Consider the following 22,136-nt stretch of genomic DNA (forward strand, 5'->3'; position numbering starts at 1 on the left):
GACCTTCTGGTCAGTTATTCTCTGTGACCCTGTCCTATCAACACCTTCACCTTTGTTATCTCTTGCCCCACACCCGCTTTACTTGCTTAAAACCTTTTACATTTCTAATATTTATCAGTTCTGAAGAAGGGTCTCTGACCTGAAACGTTAATTCTGCTTCTCTCTGCACAGATGCTGCCAGACCTGAGTATTTCCAGCATTTCTTGTTTTTATTTCAGATTTCCAGCATCTGCAGTATTTTGCTTTTACTTAACTATAAACACTAGTCAAACAGATACATTTATTACATACCTTCAACACAAATATATTTATTTTTCCATTCCATTTCATTGGTTTTGGGAATCACTTTGGCTTCACGAATTGAAATTATTGAATTACTCCAACTGAAGTGAAAACAGACATGTATTAATAGCTATGATTTTAATCTGAAGTATTCAATGGACCTATGAGTTAATAATCTACAAGCATGTAATGATCTACCACAAACCTCACTTTTAAAGTTTGAAATCTTTGTCCCCATGCAATTCTTCTCAATCTTCCATCAACAAGAATCATGAATAAGCACTTTATTACAGATTATTACTATTATTGACTTCCAGGTTCTAGTGCAAGTTATCCCTTCAATGATGCTTTAAAATAATTGCTCTACTGGATAATAACAAAGGCAAAAGGTAATAAAAAAAAGTCAAAGCAAGTGTTTTGTCACTAGCACACATCACTGAAATGAAACAGAGCAACCTTTTTGAGTACTGGATGTCTTTTGGAACTTGCTGGTTTGTTAACTGATAATATATGATTTTTCCTGGTTTATTTCTGACTCTTATGAAGGTGCAGACTTATTTTTTATAAGTGACTGTGCAACCTTACTTGTGAAAACATTATTCAGATTTATTTTTTGTCCCAATACTAGATGTTTACAACAGATCATTAAGATATCACTGTAGGCCAGAACTGAGCAGGGTAACCATAAAGCTCTCTTCCTTCCAATCTATATGGCTCAGAAGTTAAATATGGTCCACCTGTTCCAACCTATGCTCAGTGGCTACAAGTCTTCAGTGCAAAACTGCTCCAAATGCCAGAATCCTACCTCCCTTTTTTTGGAAAGGAAACATGATCACTGCATACAATACAAATCCATGTGAAAAGATTGCAGAAGAAGTGATGATTACAGGTTCAAAATCTACAATGTGCACTCCTTCCATCAAAATAACTAACCCCCACTGGTAGTGTACATGTGTAATACAGGCTGTAACTTATTCCAGTTACAGACTTCTCCCTCCAGCAGGCATTTATACACTGTCCCTGTAAAAATAGCTGAACATTAAAAGGCTGCACTCCTGGCTCTAACATCCATCTGTTTCACAGGCCTCCATGTCCAAATACCACCTGCTGCCTTCACTCACTTTTGTGAAACCAGAACCTAGAAAATTGACACAGCAAAACAGTCACCAACAATAATTCAGCTTTCATTTTAGGCTAAAACAAGGATTTTTGATGACACCCTACTTTACAGTACACTTTTTTTTGGCAAGCTCAGAAGACAAAAAAATTTACCTGATCAATAACAACTATTTTAGTACTGCTATGAAAAGCGTGGGGGTTGAATTCCATTATATTTATGTGAACTCGCACTCTGTTTAAGATGTTCAACTTAGAAGCTGGAACGAACTTTGAATGATTTGACAAAATGGGCTTTAAAGCTTTTTATTAAATTACAATGAATTATCTTCAGAAAAATAGTTATAGGAGTTCAAAGAACCTGTCAGTTCTAATGCAAAAAGGGCTTTGCCATGTTAAAATTTAGCTTTAGACCACATATCCACTGCATCACCAAGACCACATACTTCCACCTCCACAACATGAATTGCTGCCAACCATTTACCCTGAAACCATTACACACGCCCTTGTCACCTTCAGCCTTGACTACAATTTTCTGGGCTCCTAATTTTTATACTCCATAAACACCACCTTGTCCAAAACTCTGCTGCACATACCTGGTCTAAATAACTAACGCTCTCTGGTTCATCACCCCTGTATTTGATGACCTACAATAGATGCCTATTCTCTAATGCCTCAACTTTAAAATGCTGAGTCATCTTTAATTTCCTCCATGACAATTCCCTACCCTACCCTATATCTACAACCTCCTACTGCCCTACATTCCCCTGAAAACACTCCATGCCTCATTCCAACAATCTTTGGTGTACCACCCACTCCTGCCCCATCACCCAATAGCTGCCACTCTGGAATTCCCTCATTGTAACTACATAAATTTAACTTGAACGTTGCAGTTCGTAGGTGCTAGTGCTTTAGAAGTTGTTCCATCAACATTGAAGGGGGAATTTCAGAACAATGTTAAAACAGTTAATTTCTTTATGTCAAGGGAAGATCAATATAGGTTAGCAAAGAGATTTGGGTGTCCACATACACAAATCACCAAAAGCTGGTGCAAAAATACAAAAAGTGATCAAAAATGCTAATGGATCTTGGCCATTATATTAAGGAGGCTGGAATTCAAAAGGACGAGGAAGTGATAGTTCAGTTGTACAAAACTTGGTCAGACTCCACCTGGAGTACTGCATTTATGGGCACCACACCTCAGGAAAAATATACTGATCTTGGAGGCACTACATCACAGATGCACCTCAATTATATCAGCGTTTAAAGGGTTAAATTATGAGGACAGGTTGCACAATCTAGGTTTGTCTTTCCTAGAGCGAAGATGATTGAGGGTTAAATTGATTGAGGTATTTAAAACAATAAAGGGATTTGATAAGGTAGATACAGAGAAACCATTTCCTCTGTGGAAGAATCCAGAACAAGGGTGAATACCCTTAAAATTAGAGCTAGGCAACTTAGGAATGAAATCAGGAAGCATTTTGTCACAGAACGGATAAAGGAAATCTGGATACCATCTTCCCCAAAAGCTGTGGATGCTGAGCCAATTAAAGATGCCTCAAGACTGAGATTGATATATTTTTGTTACATAAAGGCATTAAGGCATATGGCACAAAGATGGATAAATGGAACTGAGGTACAGATCAGCCATAATACAACAGACTGGCAGAACAAGCTCCAGGAGCTGCTCAGTCTATCGAGGCCAGAATAAGACTGTGGCGTTTGCCATTGAAACTCACAAGAAGTCATTTACAATACTGTGTTGCTTTCAATTTCCAGCATCAATATAAATGCAAGTAAAACTATCTTCTTGAAATTATGGTCTCCAATGCAGCAACATTCACGAGTTCATTAGATGTGAATTAGAGCAATTTCCACAAGAGAGAAACAGACATGTGGGATGTCATTTCCCAGCAAGTTAAATTTGATTATCTTTTGCGGTGGCTGACGGGAGCCATTTTACAATCCCACAAATAAACATAAGAAAAAGTAGGCCATTCGGCCCTTCAAGCCTGCTCTGCCATTCAACAAGACAACAAGATCATGGCTAACCTTCTACCTCAACTCCATCTTCCTGTACTATCCCCATATCCCTTAATTCCCTTAGTATCCAAAAATCTATCGACCACCGTCTCAAATATATTCAACAACAGTATCCACAGCTCTCTAGGGTAGGGAATTCCGTTCGAGAAGAAATTTCTTATCTCAGTCCTAAATTGGCGACCCCTTATTCTGAGACTGTGACCCCATGTTCTAGATTCCCCAGCCAGGGGAAACATTTTCTCAGCATCTATCCCGTCAAGCCCCTTAAGAATTTTATATGTTACAGTTAGATCACCTCTCATTCTTCTAAACTCCAGGGAACATAGGCCTAGCCTATTCAATCTGTTCCCTCATCCCAGGAACCTGTCCATTGAACCTTTTGTGTACTCCCTCAAGAGCAAGTATAGCCTCCTTACCTAAGGAAGGACAAAGCTGCACACAGTACTCCAGGTTTGGCCTCACCAATGCCCTGTATAATTGTAGTAATACCTCTTTACTCTTATACTCCAACTCCTTTGTAACGTAAGCAACCACACTATTTGCCTTAAGTGCATGCTGTACCTGCACGTTAACTTTCTGTAATTCATGGACATGGACACACTCTGGGCTGGATTTTGTTCTCAACCCAACGTCTGATTCCATGGCAGGGTGAGGGGTGGGTGGAGCTGTTGGAGAGTCGGAGCGGCGGCAGCTGCCACAGAACCCAAAACTGGGATTGCCAGGCCCGATCATCCCGGGACAGGATAGGCCGACGTCAGCCTATCCCACCCAGAGGCCAATTGAGGCTCGAAGCCTATCGACGGCTGAGATCTTAGCAGCAGTGGGGTGGCGGGGGGGGGGACAGCTACCGCACGGGGAGGATGTCTTGGAAAAGCAGGTGCCCTCCCTGGGGGCTTGGGGGATAGGGAGGCCTCCTTCGGGGCAATTCTTGGCCCATAGAGGACCCCTCCTCCACCCCCGGGAGCCATTGTACCCACCCGGAATCAACCTCTCCCTGGACTGAAGGCTCACCCCCCAACCCCTCGACAGAGCTTTTGGGACCAGCCCCGGCGACCCTGCCTCACCTACCTCGAGTCCAGGGTTCCAACTCTGGGCCTGGCTCCAAGGCCTCCGCAGTACTGGCAGTGACCATTGCTCCCAGTAGCATTGCCAAATACTGTTGAACTGCCAGCCCTATGACTGGCCGGCAGCTCTTGGGGGCGGGATCCCTGTCCCTATTAAATGTTTAAAGAGACGGAGATCCAGCCTCCTTCAATTTTGATGGCCAAAAACTGGAGAATTGCAGAGGCAGCCCCCTGACATTTTGGCCTGGTGCCGGGACCCCCGCGTCCTGCACAAAAGCCAGCCCTCTGAATGCAAACATTTCCCAGTCTAACCATTCAAGAATATTCTGCTTTTCTATCTTCCTTCCAAAGTCCCCTGGGCCAGATGGGATTTATCCTAGGATTCTCTGGGAAGCTAGGGAGGAGATTGCAGAGCCTTTGTCCTTGATCTTTATGTCGTCATTGTCGACAGGAATAGTGCCGGAAGACTGGAGGATTGCAAATGTTGTCCCCTTGTTCAAGAAGGGGAGTAGAGACAGCCCTGGTAATTATAGACCTGTGAGCCTTACTTCGGTTGTGGGTAAAATGTTGGAAAAGGTTATAAGAGACAGGATTTATAATCATCTTGAAAAGAATAAGTTCATTAGCGATAGTCAGCACGGTTTTGTGAAGGGTAGGTCGTGCCTCACAAACCTTATTGAGTTTTTCGAGAAGGTGACCAAACAGGTGGATGAGGGTAAAGCAGTGGATGTGGTGTATATGGATTTCAGTAAGGCGTTTGATAAGGTTCCCCATGGTAGGCTATTGCAGAAAATACGGAAGTATAGGGTTGAAGGTGATTTAGAGCTTTGGATCAGAAATTGGCTAGCTGAAAGAAGACAGAGGGTGGTGGCTGATGGCAAATGTTCATCCTGGAGTTTAGTTACTAGTGGTGTACCGCAAGGATCTGTTTTGGGGCCACTGCTGTTTGTCATTTTTATAAATGACCTGGAAGAGGGTGTAGAAGGGTGGGTTAGTAAATTTGCGGATGACACGAAGGTCGGTGGAGTTGTGGATAGTGCCGAAGGATGTTGTAGGGTACAGAGGGACATAGATAGGCTGCAGAGCTGGGCTGAGAGATGGCAAATGGAGTTTAATGCGGAAAAGTCTGAGGTGATTCACTTTGGAAGGAGTAACAGGAATGCAGAGTGGCTAATGGGAAGATTCTTGGTAGTGTGGATGAACAGAGAGATCTTGGTGTCCAGGTACATAAATCCCTGAAAGTTGCTACCCAGGTTAATAGGGCTGTTAAGAAGGCTTATGGCGTGTTAGCTTTTATTAGTAGGGGGATCGAGTTTCGGAGCCACGAGGTCATGCTGCAGCTGTACAAAACTCTGGTGAGGCCGCACCTGGAGTATTGCATGCAGTTCTGGTCACCGCATTATAGGAAGGATGTGGAAGCTTTGGAAAGGGTGCAAAGGAGCTTTACTAGGATGTTGCCTGGTATGGAGGGAAGGTCTTACGAGGAAAGGCTGAGGGACTTGAGGTTGTTTTCGTTGGAGAGAAGGAGGAGGAGAGGTGACTTAATAGAGACATACAAGATAATCAGAGGGTTAGATAGGGTGGATAGTGAGAGTCTTTTTCCTCGGATGGTGATGGCAAACACGAGGGGACATAGCTTTAAGTTGAGGGGAGATAGATATAGGACAGATGTTAGAGGTAGTTTCTTTACTCAGAGAGTAGTAGGGGCGTGGAACGCCCTGCCTGCAACAGTAGTAGACTCGCCAACTTTAAGGGCATTTAAGTGGTCATTGGATAGACATATGGATGAAAATGGAATAGTGTAGGTCAGATGGTTTCACAGGTCGGCGCAACATCGAGGGCCGAAGGGCCTGTACTGCGCTGTAATGTTCTAATTCTAATTCTGACTTTGTATTGCCAACAAATTTGCATATGTTGTTACACTCAGTCCCCTCATCTAAGTTGTTAATATAAACTGTAAATAGCTGAAGCCCAAATACTGATCCTTGAGGTACCCCTCCACTTAGAGCCTGCCAACCTGAAAATGTCCCATTTATTCCATTCACTGTTTTCTGTCCATTAATCAATTCCTCAATCCATGTTAACGTATTATCCCAATCCCATGAGTTCTGATTTTTTGTCATAACCTCGTGTGACACCTTATTGAATGCTATTTGAAAACCCAAATACACTACACCCACTGGTTTTCCTCCCTTATTTCCCCCTTTCTAGTTACATCATAAAAAAACTAACTGATTTGTCAAACAATTTCCCATTCATAAATCCCATCCTGATTCTGCTTAATCATATGATTTTCTAAGTGCCCGGTTACCATGTTTCGAATAACAGATTCTAACATTTTGCCTACTATTGACTTTAGGCTAACTGGCCTATAGTTCCCCTTATTCTCTCTTCCTCCTTTCTTAAATAGCGGGATCATGTTTGCTATCTTCCAGTCTCTGGGAACTTTTCTAGAATCGAAGGAATTCTGGAAGGTCAAAACCAAAGTATCCACTATCTTTGCAGCTACCTCTTAAAATCCTCGGATGCAGGTGGTTAGGTTCAAGGGATTTGTCACCACTTAGTTCCATTAATTATTCTAGTACTTTTTCTTTCCTTATGAGGATTTCTGAAAGTTCTTGCTAGACCCTTGGTTCTCCATTATTTCCAGAATGTTTTTTGTGTCTTCTACCGTGAAGACAGATACAAAATATTTGTTTAATGTTTCTGCCATTTCCTTATTCCCCATTTCTCTTCCCCTAATGGGCCCATGTTTACTTTCACTAATCTCTTCCTACTTACATACCTACAGAAACATACACAATGTTTTTACGTCTCTTGCTAGTCAACCCTCATTTTCTCACTCCTTAATATCTTGGTCCTCCCAATTTGCTGAATTCTATAATCATCCCAATATTTAGGTTTACTACACTTTTTTAGCAACATTCTAAGTCTCTTCATTTGATCTAACACGATCTTTAACTCAAATAAAAGCAAAATACTGCAAATGCCAGAAATCTGAAATAAAAACAAGAAATGCTGGAAATACTCAGCAGGTCTGGCAGCATCTGTGGAGAGGTGAGCAGGTCAGTGACCCTTCTTCAGAACTTCAGTTAGCTGACTCACCCTTTATACCTATGTAATTTGCTCTGATTACACTTAAAACATTAACTTTGGACTTAACTAAATCATTTTCAATCTCAATATAAAATTCTATCATATTATGGTCACTCTTCCCTAGAGGCCCCTTTATTATTATTAATTAACCCTTCCTCATTGTACAATACTAGATCCAAAAACAGCCTGTTCCCTTGTTGGTTTCATGAGATACTACTGTAGATAACTATCTTGTATACAGTCCACGAACTTGTCCTGCACACTATGGGCCAGATTTTGTCAAGGCAGCGGGGTCCCCCAACGACAGGCCAGCTGGGATAAACCTTGCCTCAGCTGTTTGGGGACCCCGGCCATATTTTAGGCCCATCTCAAAACGAATTAGCTGCTGTCGGGGCTCCCGCCCCTTTAAAAGAGGGAAGCCTGCCCCCCAAGAGCTGTCTGCCGATCAGAGGGCCGGCAGGTCTTCAGTCTTAGCAGCGCCACCAGGAACAGTGGCCACCACTGGGACTGCACTCAGCCAAAAGGACATCAATGGATGCTGTCCTCAGAAGAAGGTAAGTGGAGTCAGGGGTCAAGGGAAGAGTCAAGCAGGACCCAGTGGGGGTGGGGGTTTTTGGGTGGGGGTGGGGGGATCTCCCCCCAATCAGTAGTGCCACCGGGGGGGGGGCACTCCATGGGCCGGTGCCCAATTAGGAAGTCCACCCAATCCTCCCGCCTCTCCAAACCCGCTGGGAGGTTGCCAGGGTCCACTAGGCGGTCTCCCCTTGCGGCAGAGGGCCCACCTGCGACTGGTAAAATGTCAGTGGTGGCGGGAAGAGGCCCTTAATTGCCATGGCAGCGGGAAGGCAACAGAGATTCCACCCCCTTCCTTTCCTCGCCATTTTACGGCCCTCCCCGCCTCCCAGCCCATCCCTAGAGGGCTGGTAAAATCCTGCACTATTACTGTACATTTGGCTTGCACAGTCTATTTGAAGATAGACTTCCCATGATTACTATATTTACCCTCATTACATGCGTCTCTAATTGCCTGATTTACGCTCTGCTCTACGCTACAACTACTGTTAGGGGGCCTATAAACAACTCCCACCAGTGTTTTGTGCCCCTTGCTGTTTCTTAGCTCCACCCAAACTGATTCTAATTCTTGGTTTTTGAGCCATGAACCTTTCTCTCCACTGTCTTTATCCCATTCTTCATTGAGGGCTACGACTCCTCCTTTTCCATTTTGCCTATCTTTTTCTAAAAGTTAAGTATTGTGGAATATTTAATTGCCAACCCTGGTCACTTTGCAACCACATCTCCATAATGGCTATTAAATCCAACCTATTAATTTCTATCAGTGCTATTAATTCATCTAATTTGTTGCGAATGTTGATTTTGCAAATTCAGACATAGTGCCTTCAGCTTTGACTTTTTTCTAATTTCCCCTGGCATCACCTTAGCCACAAATGCCCCATGACCTTTGTTGCTTTCACTGTCCCTTTCTGACCTACTCTACTTACTTTTACCCAAAAAGCTGCTCTGCTCTAGCCTCGACATTCCCTTCGCTGTCTTTGAATTTACTCTTTCCTGAATCCTCCCACCATGCCAAAACCACCCCACTTTATTAGTTTAAAGTCCTGTCTACTGCCCTAGTTATTCGATTCACCAGGACACTGGTCCCAGTCCAGCTTAGCTGGAGCCTGTTCCAACACAACAACTCCCTCTTTCCCCAGTACTGGTGCCAGTGACCCATGAAGCAAAACCCCTGCCTCCCACCAAGAGTACTTATAAAAAGAAAAAGCTACTGTAAAGACACAATGGGAAATACTCCTTAGCTATCAGACTTGGTAACCCTATGATCTTATCAACTTCACACAGACTTCGTTCAAAGATAAAACATTTTTGCAGAGTCCTCTTGGTTTTATTCCATACACTTGTTTCAAAAAATTGAAGGAAACTGTTGCGATATAACCACCAGCAGCATCACAAATCGATTACTATGACAACAATAACTTATGTCTACATAGAGCATTTAACTATAAAATGCCCTAAGGTGCTTCACAGAAGCATAATCTGAAAAACATGGACACCAAGACAAAGAAATAGATATTAGGAGGAGCACCCAAAAAACTTGATTTTATGGTCTGTTTCAGAAGTGCAGAGGGAGGTGGGAAAGCTGAAAAGTTTAGGGAAGAAATTCCAGAGGGTGAAGGAAGGAGGGGATGTACAAAAGACAAGAATGAAGAGCGTGTGGGGGTGGTTATAGGCCTGGAGGAGGTTACAGGACTGGAGCAGGTTACAGCGATAGGGAGGGGTGAGGCCATGAAGGGATTTGAACACAAAGATGAAAATTTTGATTTGAAAGCATTGGTAGCCAATGTAAGTCAGCAAGGACAGGGTTTACAGAAGGTAGAGAATGGGAGGCTGGCCAGGAGAGCTTTGAAATAGTTGAGTCTACAGGTGACAAAAGCATTCCTGAGACCTTCGACGATAGATAGATGTAGGCTGGAATGTTATGGAGGTATTGGTTGGGGAAGAAAATCCCAGCCTTTTAAGTCTACCTAGTTCCCTGTTACGTTCAAATAAACCAACCTATATTCTATCTTAAAAAAAACTACTTACTCAAATTCTGTAGCATAGTATCGCAGAAACCCCACGAGCAGATCTCCCAGGTTTGAGCTATTTAATGAGAGGTATGGACTAACGTTACTTCCTCTTCGGTGCACAAATTGCAGCTGCATAGTGGGCTCAAAGCACTCCTAAAAACATTCAAATTATTTTTTAAATGTGTGATACATTTCTAAATTACTGCAGACGACATTTTCACGAAGAACACAAACTATAAGAATGCAAGAACCATGCACATGGAGTTTCTTTTGTGATGACAATACTATACATTAAGCTAGTAGTGATTCCGTACTTGCATCTTGTCAGAGGTTTTCTTTAAATGTGCATTTTTATTTATTTTGCATGATCTGGAGTTATCCCTCACTATTTGCCTCAGTGACCAGAAAAAAAGAACCCAAGTACTTTTTTCTCCCATTGGTAAAAACGGGAACCTAAGTAAACATATAGCATTCTATCCATTTTTCCTCTGCATTTCTAATGAAAATTCATAGCATTTCTTTGTAATCAGGGCAAGCTAGTTCTGTTATACCATTCGAGCTCTGGGCTCAGATTTGAAATCTGGCATCGGGTAATTATCTCCCATGGCACTACTTACAGACAGTCCAGGTCTGGAGCATGAATGTGATATTTAACTGTAAAATGGCCAGTCCTTTCAAACCTATTACTTGGGTATTTCCAATGAGGAAATGGTCTAAATAGACACTTCCTGAGGTCAGGTACAAGTAATTACTCTTGCAGCCATAAATCTTTCTACAGCGTCAGCTGTTGCTCAGTGACTCCCCTCCTTGCAGAGACCAAGTGATTGCAATGTCCAGAGGACAAAAGGGAAAAGACTGGCTTTCTTTATACTTCTGCATAATTTTTTGAAAAAGAGTGTTCCGTTGTGATTTGTTGGTATTTTATACAAATTATGGTGGGATACATCTCAAAACTACATATATTCTCTTTACCTATGAAAACACAGCATACAAACCTTGATGGTCATGAAAATTTTAAACAGAATTTATACTGTGTATTTAGAAGCCATATTCTCAGTTTTGGTTTCATGTCTTATTATAGAAATGGTCCAAACACAGACACAAGGCCTGAATTCCAAAAGTGAAAGCGACTGCTTTGATATTGTACCCATGCACCAGCGATGAGCACATGGACACCCAAACTCCACAGTTCGTATCTCTTGGCAATAATAATAGATTCTGATTTGCATTTTTTGGATCCCAATTATTTCACACTTCCCCACATTGCACTCCATCTACCACAGTTTTGCCTGCTTACTTAATCAGTCTTATCCCTTTCCAACTTCCTGCTCCAAACTACATAACTTTGTGCTATCTGCAAATTAGCCATCCCTGTCCAATAAAATTCAAAAAGAGAACAAACCGCTGATTAAGAAATAAGTGCAAAGAGGACCAAGTTGTCTGGAACTCTGAACTAGATTAGCAGGGAAGGAGGGCTAGATGTGCCTCTAGGCTGCTTGGATATTTTCTCAAAGGGCTTATATGAACTTTAACACCATAGCTCCTATTTATTGCATGTATAAAAAAACCTGTACCATCAATAAGAGTACTTTTGTTAGGCTTAAGTAACAATGGGCAAACACTGGACTCATTAGATATATATTTTACAAGCAAATTTTACCCTTGTTGCTGTAGTGCAAAATCCTAGTCGACTCAATATAATCAAGTGACATTAGAAGGCAGGTGAAACAAAGGCGAGTATCAACTAGGCTTAGAATGCAGAATAATGTCAAGACGACAAGGTTAAGGGTACTTTACCTGAATGCATGCAGCATTCACAACAAGGTAGATGATTTAAAGGCACAAATAGAGGTGAATGGGTATGATCTAATTGCCATTACGGAAACATGGCTACAGAGTGACCAAGACTGGGAACTGAATATTCAAGGACATTCAACATTTAGGAAGGACAGGGAAAAAGGAGGTGGTATTACGCTGATAATAAGGGATAGGATCAGTACATTAGTAAGGGAGGATCTCAGATCAGAACAACAAAATGTGGAATCTGTTTGGGTGGAGCTTAGAAACAGCAAGGGGCAGCAAACTTTGGTAGGAGCTGTTTATAGGCAACCAAACAGTAGTGGTAGTGTGGGGCATACTATTAATCCGGAGATTAGAGAAGCATGTAGCATGGAAAATACAGTAATCATGGGTGACCTCAATCTGGCTATAGACTGGGTAAACCTAATGAGCACTAATGCTGTGGAGGACGAGTTTCTGGAGTGTGTTAGGGATGGCTTTCTAGAGCAGAATGTTGAGGAACTGACTAAAGAACAGGTTATTTTAGATCTAGTATTATGTAATGAGAAAGGGCTAATTAATAATCTTGTTGTAAGAGAAACTTTAGGGGTGAGTGATTGTAATATGGTAGAATTTTACACTATGTTTGAAAGTGAGGTAGTTCAATCCTTTATCAAAAATTATGAAGGTATGAGGGGCAAATTGGCTGAGGTGGACTGGTAAAATACATTAAAAAGCAGGACATACATGGGCAATTTAAAGAATCATTACATAGTTTTCAGCAACTATACAATTGTTCAAGGCACAAAAATCCCAAAAGAAAAGGCAGTCAACTGTGGCTAACAAAGGAAGTTAAGGATTGTATAAGATTATATACAGTTGGCAAAAATAGCAGTAAACCTGAGCAGTGGGAGGATTTTAGAATACAGCAAAGGAGGACCACGAAACCGATAAAGGGAGAACAGAATATGAATGTAAACTAGCAAAAAACATAAAAACGGACTGCCAAAGCTTCTATAGATACGTAAAAAGGAATTATTTGGCTAAGACAAATGTGGGTCCATTACAGGCAAAGTCATGAGAATTTGTAATGCAGAATAATGGGCGGGACAGTGGCGCAGTGGTTAGCACCGCAGCCTCATAGCTCCAGCGACCTAGGTTCAGTTCTGGGTACTGCCTGTGCGAAGTTTGCAAGTTCTCCCTGTGACCGCATGGGTTTCCACCAGGTGCTCCGGTTTCCTCCCACAGCCAAAGACTTGCAGGTTGATAGGTAAATTGGCCATTGTAAATTGCCCCTAGTGTAGGTAGGTGGTAGGAGAATGATGGGGATGTGGTAGGGGGATGGATTGTAGGATTAATGTAGGATTAGTATAAATGGGTGGTTGTGGGTCGGCACAGACTCGGTGAGCCGAAGGGCCTGTTTCAGTGCTGTATCTCTAAATAAATGAATAGAGAAATGGCAGAGAAGCTAAATGATTACTTTGTGTCTGCCTTCACTGAGGAAGATACAAGAAATCTCCCAGAATTAGAGATCCAAGGGACTAGGGAGAATGAGGAATTGAAGGAAATTATTGGTAATAAGGTTGTATTGGAGAAATTAATAGGGTTGAAGGTTGATAAGTCCCCGGGACCTGATATTCTGCATCCCAGAGTGTTGAAAGAGGTAGCTATGGAGATAGTGGATGCATTAGTGATCATCTTCCAAAATTCTATAGATTCTGGAGCAGTTCCTGCAGATTGGAAGGTAGCAAATGTCACCCCACTATTTAAGAAGGGAGGGAGAGAGAAAACGGGGAATGACAGACCTGTTAGCCTTATATCAGTCATTGGGAAAATGCTAGAATTTATTCTAAAGGATGTGATAAATGGACACTTGGATAATAATGATCTGATTGGGCATAGTCAACATAAATTTATGAATGGGATATCATGTTTGACAAAGCTGTTGGGAGTTTTCTTGAGAATGTCACTAACAGAATTGATCAAGGAGAGTCGGTGGACGTAGTATACTTGGATTTTCAAAAGGCTTTGGATAAAGTCCCCCACAGGAGGCTGGTTAGCAAAATTAAAGCACATGAGATAGGAGGATTGGATTAAGGATTGGTTAACAGGCAGAGAATAGGAATAAACGGATCACTCTTGCATTGGCAGGCTGTGATTAGTGAGGTACCGCAAGGATCAGTACTTGGGCCCCAGCTGTTCACAATATATATCAATGATTTGGATGTGGGGACCAAATGTAGCATTTCCAATTTCGCAGATGACACAAAACTAGGTGGGAATGTGTGTTGTGAGAAAGCTGCAAAGCAGCTTCAAGGGGATTTGGATGGGCTAAGTGAATGGGCAAGAATGTGGCAGATGGAATATAATGTGGAAAAATGTGAAAAAATGTGAGGTTATCCACTTTAGTAGGAGGAATAGATGTGGAGAGTATTTCTTACATAGTAAGAGATTACAAAGTGTACATGTACAAAGGGACCTTGGCGTCCTTGTCACTGAAAGCTAACATGCAGGTGCAGCAAGCAATTAAGAAGGCTAATGGTATGTTAGCCTTTATCACAAGAGGATTTGAGTACAGGAGTAGTGAAATCTTGCTACAATTGTTTAGAACCTTGGTTAGACCGCGCCCGAGTACTGTGTGCAGTTTTGGTCCCCTTATCTTAGGAAGGATATTGCTGCCATAGAGGGAGTGCAACGAAGGTTCATCAGACTTGTTCCTGGGATGGCGGGACTGTCCTATGAAGAGAGATTGGGGAAACTGGGACTGTATTCTCTAGAGTTTCGAAGAATGAGAGGTAATCTCATTGAAACCTACAAAATACTTAAAGGGATAGACAGGGTAGATGCAGCGAAGATGTTTCCCCTGGTTGGGGAGTCTAGAACCAGGGGTCACAATTTCAAAATAAGGGGGAAGCCACTTAGGACAGAGATGAGGAGAAATTTCTTTACTCAAAGGGTTGCGACTCTTTGGAATTCTCTAACCCAGAGGGCTGTGGAAGCTCAGTCATTGAGTATGTTCAAAGCAGAGATTGACAGATTTCTAAATACCAATGATATAAAGGGATATGGGGATCATGTGAGAAAAGGGCATTGGAGAGATGATCAGCCATGATCATATTGAATGGCAGAGCAGGCTCGATGGGTTGAATGGCCTACTCCTGCTCCTATGTTCCTATAATGTGGACCATCTCACCACAGCATATTTCATGTTGGAGTATGATTAACTTGTAATACATTTGTCACCCTAAATCATTCATACAAAAGGGATTTCAAAGCTTTTAAAGGAGAACATATGAATATTGTTGATATCGGTAAACCAAAGCAAAATCACTAAGTTGCTGGAGCAGGATTTGAAATTACTACTCACGTGGTAATGGGTTTGGATTTAAACAAAAAGTCTGCTAGCTACAACTGTTTTATAAGTTAGCAGTTTTCACTATAAAAAGAACGAGTTGGCATTGCAAGATAGATATTAAGACTAAAATATATGTTTGATACGAAATTTTACTTTTAGGATCAAAAATATTGTTCAAAACTTTTTACTGTTCACATTATTCCCGTCACAGAACAAAGAACATTACTTACTGGGTGCTCTTTCTGGAGAGATGGAATGACAGGTTCAGGTAGAGCTTAAAACACAAAACATTACATTAAAAATGTAAAAAAAACCAGGTTATAACCAAACCACTATTTCCTTATAGCAGCATACAAAATTAATGTAATTTATTTCTACGGTATGTTACAGGAAATAAAAAGCCTAATTACAGAAATTAAATAAAAGTAATTTTCTAATAAATCAACACAGTTCAACCATCAAATTGTAATATTAACAGTTTACTGTGAATGATTTATTCCTGGTATAAATTAATAGACCTACACGCGCACACACGAACATTTGAGTAAATGCTGTTTTATAACAACAGGAGGTGTTAGCAGATGATACAAAATGCATTATCAAAGCCACTAATTTATTGTGTCTGAATTAAGCCAAATTTTGTCTTTATTACATGGTAGTCTGAGATCTTCATTGCTGCTTTAGGAATTACATTCCGTGACTCTGCGCTATTATTGTGAATACTGTAAATATCTTTATTTCCTGGCTGCAGATCATCTTTGATGCTGCTCATAGCAAGCCAGAAGTTTTTTGCAAAGTAGTATTACCAGAAAAACTGAGTGGCCCTAGCATCTGACAGTACGAGGATGGACTCCTGACAACCAGGAAAACTTTGAGATGGGCTTCCAGGGTGTTGAGATAATTGACAATGGTTATGGAATTAAGAAACATTGGGAATGCTGTTCAGAGGTGTGGGGGCTCTGAGCACTGAGCTTCAAATTTACAGTCACATTAATGGGATAATCCTATTAAAAACATGACAAAGAAAGAGTTAACAAATTTGGACACAATTAACATAAAAAACGCAACTCAAACTGGTATTGGCTTCTTTCATATGGCCCCCACTCTCCACATACTCCCCCACACACACACCACCATTTTCCTCATCATCAGTCAGTTCCATTCTTTATTTCCTTGCCTTTGTGTGTAGATTTTCTGCTTGGTAGAATTAATGGACAGAAAATCAGGGGCTCAGGGTATATAATTTTCTGATATGCACTCCAATGTGCACTATTAGTAAACTTGTGAACACATAATCCTTAATAAATTCCATAAACCAAAAATAATTCATAAAACACAAAGTTTCCAAGCATTTATATTAAAAACTGTTGAACTTCAGGGTAGGTTTTCTAATCAAAAGTAATGATTGACTAAAAAAAATCCTATTAAGTTTTATTTTCTAACTAGCAACAAGAAACTACAGTTATTGTTATTCACAATGCTGCTTCTCACATAACAGCTGTTTGTGTTCATACATAATTGCCTCTGCTATTTTGAGGTGTTTATCAGAAAAACACAATTATAATATCTGATAAATATTCATCACAATAAAAGCTTAGAATTTTAACCTCAAGCTTCTTTCTTCGTCTTTTGGAATAAAACAAAAAAAATTCTAATTCTCGCAGAATAAAATGTTATACTCTGATTCTTGATGCAGACTGGAAATTCTGCAAACTGCACATGTTCACATTGCACAAATCTGACTGACAACCCTCTCAAATGTATGGTAATATCCAGTCAAAGTCCAGCTTTTTAGAGACTAACGCTTTTAATTAAGTATTTTAATTGGCATTAAAATACATAAAATACAAGTCAATACATTAATTTAATCATATTATAAAGTGTAGTTTTTATTTTGACCATTAAAAATTACTGAGAAAAAATAATTGGAAAGATTTCAGATTCAGATTGAAACCTGCCCCATACCATTATGTACCTTACATCCCAAATCTCTTGCTCCTCTACAGTTCTGCACCATGCATCTTTCTTCTGGATGATATCATGCTAGCCCACGTTAAACTCTATCTGCCGCAGTTCTGCCCACTCACTTCATCTATGTTTTGCAATTTCCTACTCCCACCTGCACTACTTACTGTCCCTCCTAATTTAGTGTCATCTGCAAACCTGGATGTGTAATTCCAGTCCTTCATTTAACGCAATAAAAAAAAATGGTAAAAAGTTCAGGCCCCAGACAGATCCCTAAGGAATACCACTTGCCACATCCTGCCAATCTGAGCATAGATACTCTTTATCCCGTGTCTCCTACCTCCTCCTACTTCCCAACCAATTTCCAAGTTAAAGGCTACCTCCAATTATATGTGCTCTCATTCCCCCCCCCCACCAATTTTCTTTTGTGTGAAACTTTGTGAAGTGTCTTCTGGAAGTCTCTTTAGATAACATCTACTAACACTCCTTTGTTTATCTTATTAGTGACCCCCTCAAAAAATTCAACTAGATTAATCAGACATGATTTGCCTTTAATAAAACTATGCTGGTTTTCTGATAGCTCACATTTGCTCAAATACTCAGTCACTCGATCCTTAATGGAAGATTTTAGTAGCTTTCATATAACGAACACTAAACTGACATACCCAGGCTTGTAGTTAATTGCTTGCTCTTTCCCACCCTTTTTAAATAATGGAGTGGCATCAGCAATTCTCCAGTCTGACAGCATAATCCCAATTAATTAAAGAAAGGTCTGGTATGAACACGGTGGCCGAAGGGCCTGTTTCTATGCCTTTACGACTCTATGACTCTAATGCACTGCCCGAGTTGTGTGGTGGAGGTAGCTTCAATTGAGGCATTCAAAAGGGAATTTGCCTGTTATCTAAAAACGAAGAATGTGCAGGGTTACAAGGAGGAGGGGGAATAGTACTAGATGAATTGCTCATTCGGAGAGCCGGTGCAGACTCAATGGTCTGAATGACCTCCTTCAGTGCTGCAATAATTCTGTGATTCTGTAAAAGCTTGCAACTAACTCCTCTCACATTTTCTCATCTAGTACTTCCAAGTGGTTGGGGTGGAAATGATCAGGTCCTAGAGATTTATGGACCCTCAGTCCCATTATTTTCTCCATTTTTAAAAAACTATCATTGAATACAATTAAGTTCCTCTCCTTGATTTTTTAAATTTCCTTCCATCACTGGTATTTTATCCTCCTCTTCTACTCTGAAAATGGACGTGACACATTCATTTAATAAATTTGCCATTACCTATTTACCTATATCACCTGCATCTGTCTTTAATGGGTCCACATTTCCCTTAGCCACTCTCTTACCATTAAAAAAATGTTTAAAAATTACTAGCTTTTATACTACTTGCAAGTATATTTTCATATTCCTTTTTTACAGCTCTAAATATTTTCTTTGCATCCCTTTGTTGTTTTCTGTATTTCTCCCAGTCATCTGGATTACTACTTTTCCTGGCACTTGTGCAAGTCACTTCCTTATACTGTATCTTTGATAAAGTTCCCCACAGGAGGTTGGTTAGCAAAATTAAAGCACATGGGATAGGAGGTAATATACTGGCATGGATTAAGGATTGGTTAATAGGCAGAAAACAGAGTAAGAATAAATGGGTCTGTCTCGTGTCGACAGGTTGTGACTAGGGGGTACCAAAGGGATCAGTGCTTGGGCCCCAGCTGTTCACAATATACATCAATGATTTGGGTGTGGGGGCCAAATGTAGTATTTTCAAGATCGTGGGTGACACAAAACTAGGTGGGAATGTGTGTTGTGAGGACGATGCAAAGCCGCTTCAAGGGGATTTGAAAAGACTTAGTGGGTGGGCAAGAATGTGACAGATGGAATATAATGTGGAAAAATGTGAGGTTATCCGCTTTGGTAGGAGGAACAGATGTGGAGAGTATTTCTTAAATGTTAAGAGATTAGAAAGTGTAGATGTACAAAGGGATCTTGGCGTTCTCGTCAATAAGTCACTGAAAGCTAACATGCAGGTGCAGCAAACAATTAAGAAGGCTAATGGTATGTTAGCCTTTATCACAAGAGGATTGCAGTACAGGAGTAGTGAAATCTTGCTTCAATTGTATAGAACCTTGGTTAGACCGCACCGGAGTACTGTGTGCAGTTTTGGTCCCCTTACCTTAGGAAGGATATTATTGCCATAGAAGAGTGCAACGAAGGTTCACCAGACTTATTCCTGGGATGGCGGGACTGTCCTATGAAGAGAGCTTGGGGAAACTGGGACTGTATTCTCTAGAGTTTCGAAGAATGAGAGGTAATCTCATTGAAACCTACAAAATACTTAAAGGGATAGACAGGTAGATGCAGCGAAGACGTTTCCCCTGGTTGGGAGTCTAGAACCAGGGGTCACAATTTCAAAATAAGGGGGAAGCCATTTAGGACAGAGATGAGGAAAAATTTCTTTACTCAGAGGGTTGTGAATCTTTGGAATTCTCTACCACAAAGGGCTGTGGAAGCTCAGTCATGTTTAAAGCAGAGATTAACAGATTTCTAAATACAAATGACATAAGGGAATATGAGGATAGTGTAGGAAAAGGGCATTGAAGTGGATGATCAGCCATGATCGTATTGAATGGCGGAGCAGGCTCGATGGGCTGAATGGCCTACTCCTGCTCCTATGTTCCTATCTCATCTCGCATGTTGATCATGGTTGCTTGAATATAAAAGTAGAATTTTTCTGTGCTCCAGAACTTGCCGCGCCCCTGGCCAAGCTGTTCCAGTACAGTTACAACACTGGCATCTACCCAAAAACGTGGAAAATTGCCCATATGTCCTGTACATAAAAAGCTGGACAAGTCCAACCCAGCCAATTACCGCCCCATCAGTCTACTCTCAATCATCAGTAAAGTGATGGAAAGTGTCGTCGACACCAATCAAGTGGCACTTGCTCAACAATAACCTGCTCGCTGACGTTCAGTTTGGGTTCCGTCAGGGCCACTCAGCTCCTGATCTCATTACAGCCTTGGTTCAAACATGGACAAAAGAGCTGAACTCAAGAGGTGAGGTGAGAGTGACTGCCCTTGACATCAAGGCAGAATGTGACAGATTATGGCACAAAGGGGCAGTGGCAAAACTGGAGTCAATGGGAATCAGGGGGAAAACTCTCTGCTGGTTGGAGTCATACCTAGCGCAATGGAAGATGGCTCTGGTTGTTGGAGGTCAATCATCCTGAGTCCCAGGACATCACTGCAGGAGTTCCTCAGGGTAGTGTCCTAGGCCCAACATTTTCAGCTGCTTCATCAATGACCTTCCCTCCATCATAAGGTCAGAAGTGAGGATGTTCGTTGATGATTGCACAATGTTCAGCACCAATCGCAACTCCTCAGATACTGAAGCAGTCTGTGTAGGAATGCAGCAAGACCTGGACAATATCCAGGCTTAGGCTGATAAGTGGCAAGTAACATTCACACCACACAAATGCCAGACAATGACCATCTCCAACAAGAGAGAATCTAACCATCTCCCCTTGACATTCAATGGCATTATGATCGCTGAACCCCCCACTATCAGCTTCCTGGGGGTTACCATTGACCAAAAACTGAACTGGAGTAGCCATATAAATACCGTGGCTACAAGAGCAAGTCATAGGTGAGGAATCCTGCAGCGAGTAACTCACTTCCTGCTTCCCCAAAGGCTGTCCACCATCTACTAGACACAAGTCAGGAGTGTGATGAAATACTCTCCACTTGCCTGGATGGGTGCAGCTCCAAGAAGCTCGACACCATCCAGGGTAATGCAGTCTGCTTGATTGGCACTCTGTTCACAAACATTCACTCCCTCCACCACAGATGCACAGTGGCAGCAGTGTGTACCATCTACAAGATGCACTGCAGCAAGGCATCAGGGCTCCGAAGACAGCACCTTCCAAACCCGCGAGCTCTACCACCTAGAAGGACAAGGGCAGCAGGTGCATGGGAAAACCACAACATGCAAGTTCCCCTCCAAGCCACACAGCATCCTGACTTGGAACTATATCATCGTTCCTTCACCGTCGCTGGGTCAAAATCCTGGAACTCCCTTCCTAACAGCACTGTGGGTGTCCCTACATCACATGGACTACAGCAGTTCAAGAAGGCAGCTCATCACCACCTTCTCAAGGGCAATTAGGGATGGGCAATAAACGCTGGCCTAGCCAGCGACGCCCAAATCCCAGGAACAAATAAAAAAATGTTGCCTAGGACACCAGGTGAACACACTTGCTCTTCTTTGAATAATCCCCGAGAGGGTAGCTGGGCCTCAGCTGAACATCTCATATGAAAGGCAGCACCTCCAATAGTGCAATACTCTCCCTCAGTACTGCAAGGTAGTGGCCTGGATTGTGTTCAAATCTCTAGTCTGGGTTTGAACCCACAAGTTTCTGTCTCAAAAGGTGAAAATGCTGCAACTGAGTTATGCCCGACACCTAATATACTCCAGACATTGTATTTTACAGCGAAGGTTTTGTGCATGAATGTATTTACTTTTCAGCATTATTTCCCCGCCCCAGCATTTAGTTTATTAATACAATTTTTGGCTAGCTATTGTTTCATGCAATTTCCTGTATTATCAAGACCAGACCATGAAGTGAATGCTTATGTCCTGAGTAAAGCAGCAGATGCCACAGAAAATTTGCAAAGTACAGCAACTCTTTCCAAGGATTTTACACATCAGGGAGATCCTTAAAGAATCTGTTAAGTGTTGCCCACATGATGGCAATCAGTCCACCTTGGGTGCACTTTAACATGTAACCGGAAGATCCATCAAGTACATGGCCTTTGGCAAGAACTGTTATACTGGGGGGGTTGTTTGGAAAACA

The 22,136-nt window shown here is 41.6% G+C and overlaps 1 protein-coding gene across 6 annotated transcripts in view; it reads right to left on the reverse strand.

Moving 5' to 3' along the window:
• tent2 (terminal nucleotidyltransferase 2) overlaps positions 1 to 22,136 on the reverse strand; it is a 121,308-nt gene that overhangs the window by 42,834 nt on the left and 56,338 nt on the right. For all 6 annotated transcript variants that reach the window (XR_010974853.1, XR_010974854.1, XM_068029455.1 and 3 more), the window contains 3 exons: positions 15,551 to 15,594; positions 10,203 to 10,339; positions 292 to 383 (listed from right to left, as the gene is read on the reverse strand). Coding sequence is in view for 4 of the 6 variants with exons in the window: in XM_068029455.1 (XP_067885556.1) it covers positions 292 to 383; positions 10,203 to 10,339; positions 15,551 to 15,594 (273 nt within the window). In the remaining 2 variants the exon portion in view is untranslated. The remainder of the gene's footprint in view (positions 1 to 291; positions 384 to 10,202; positions 10,340 to 15,550; positions 15,595 to 22,136) is intronic.

The sequence above is a fragment of the Heterodontus francisci genome, chromosome 4 (assembly GCF_036365525.1).
Source record: "Heterodontus francisci isolate sHetFra1 chromosome 4, sHetFra1.hap1, whole genome shotgun sequence".
Classification (NCBI taxonomy): Eukaryota; Metazoa; Chordata; class Chondrichthyes; order Heterodontiformes; family Heterodontidae; genus Heterodontus; species Heterodontus francisci.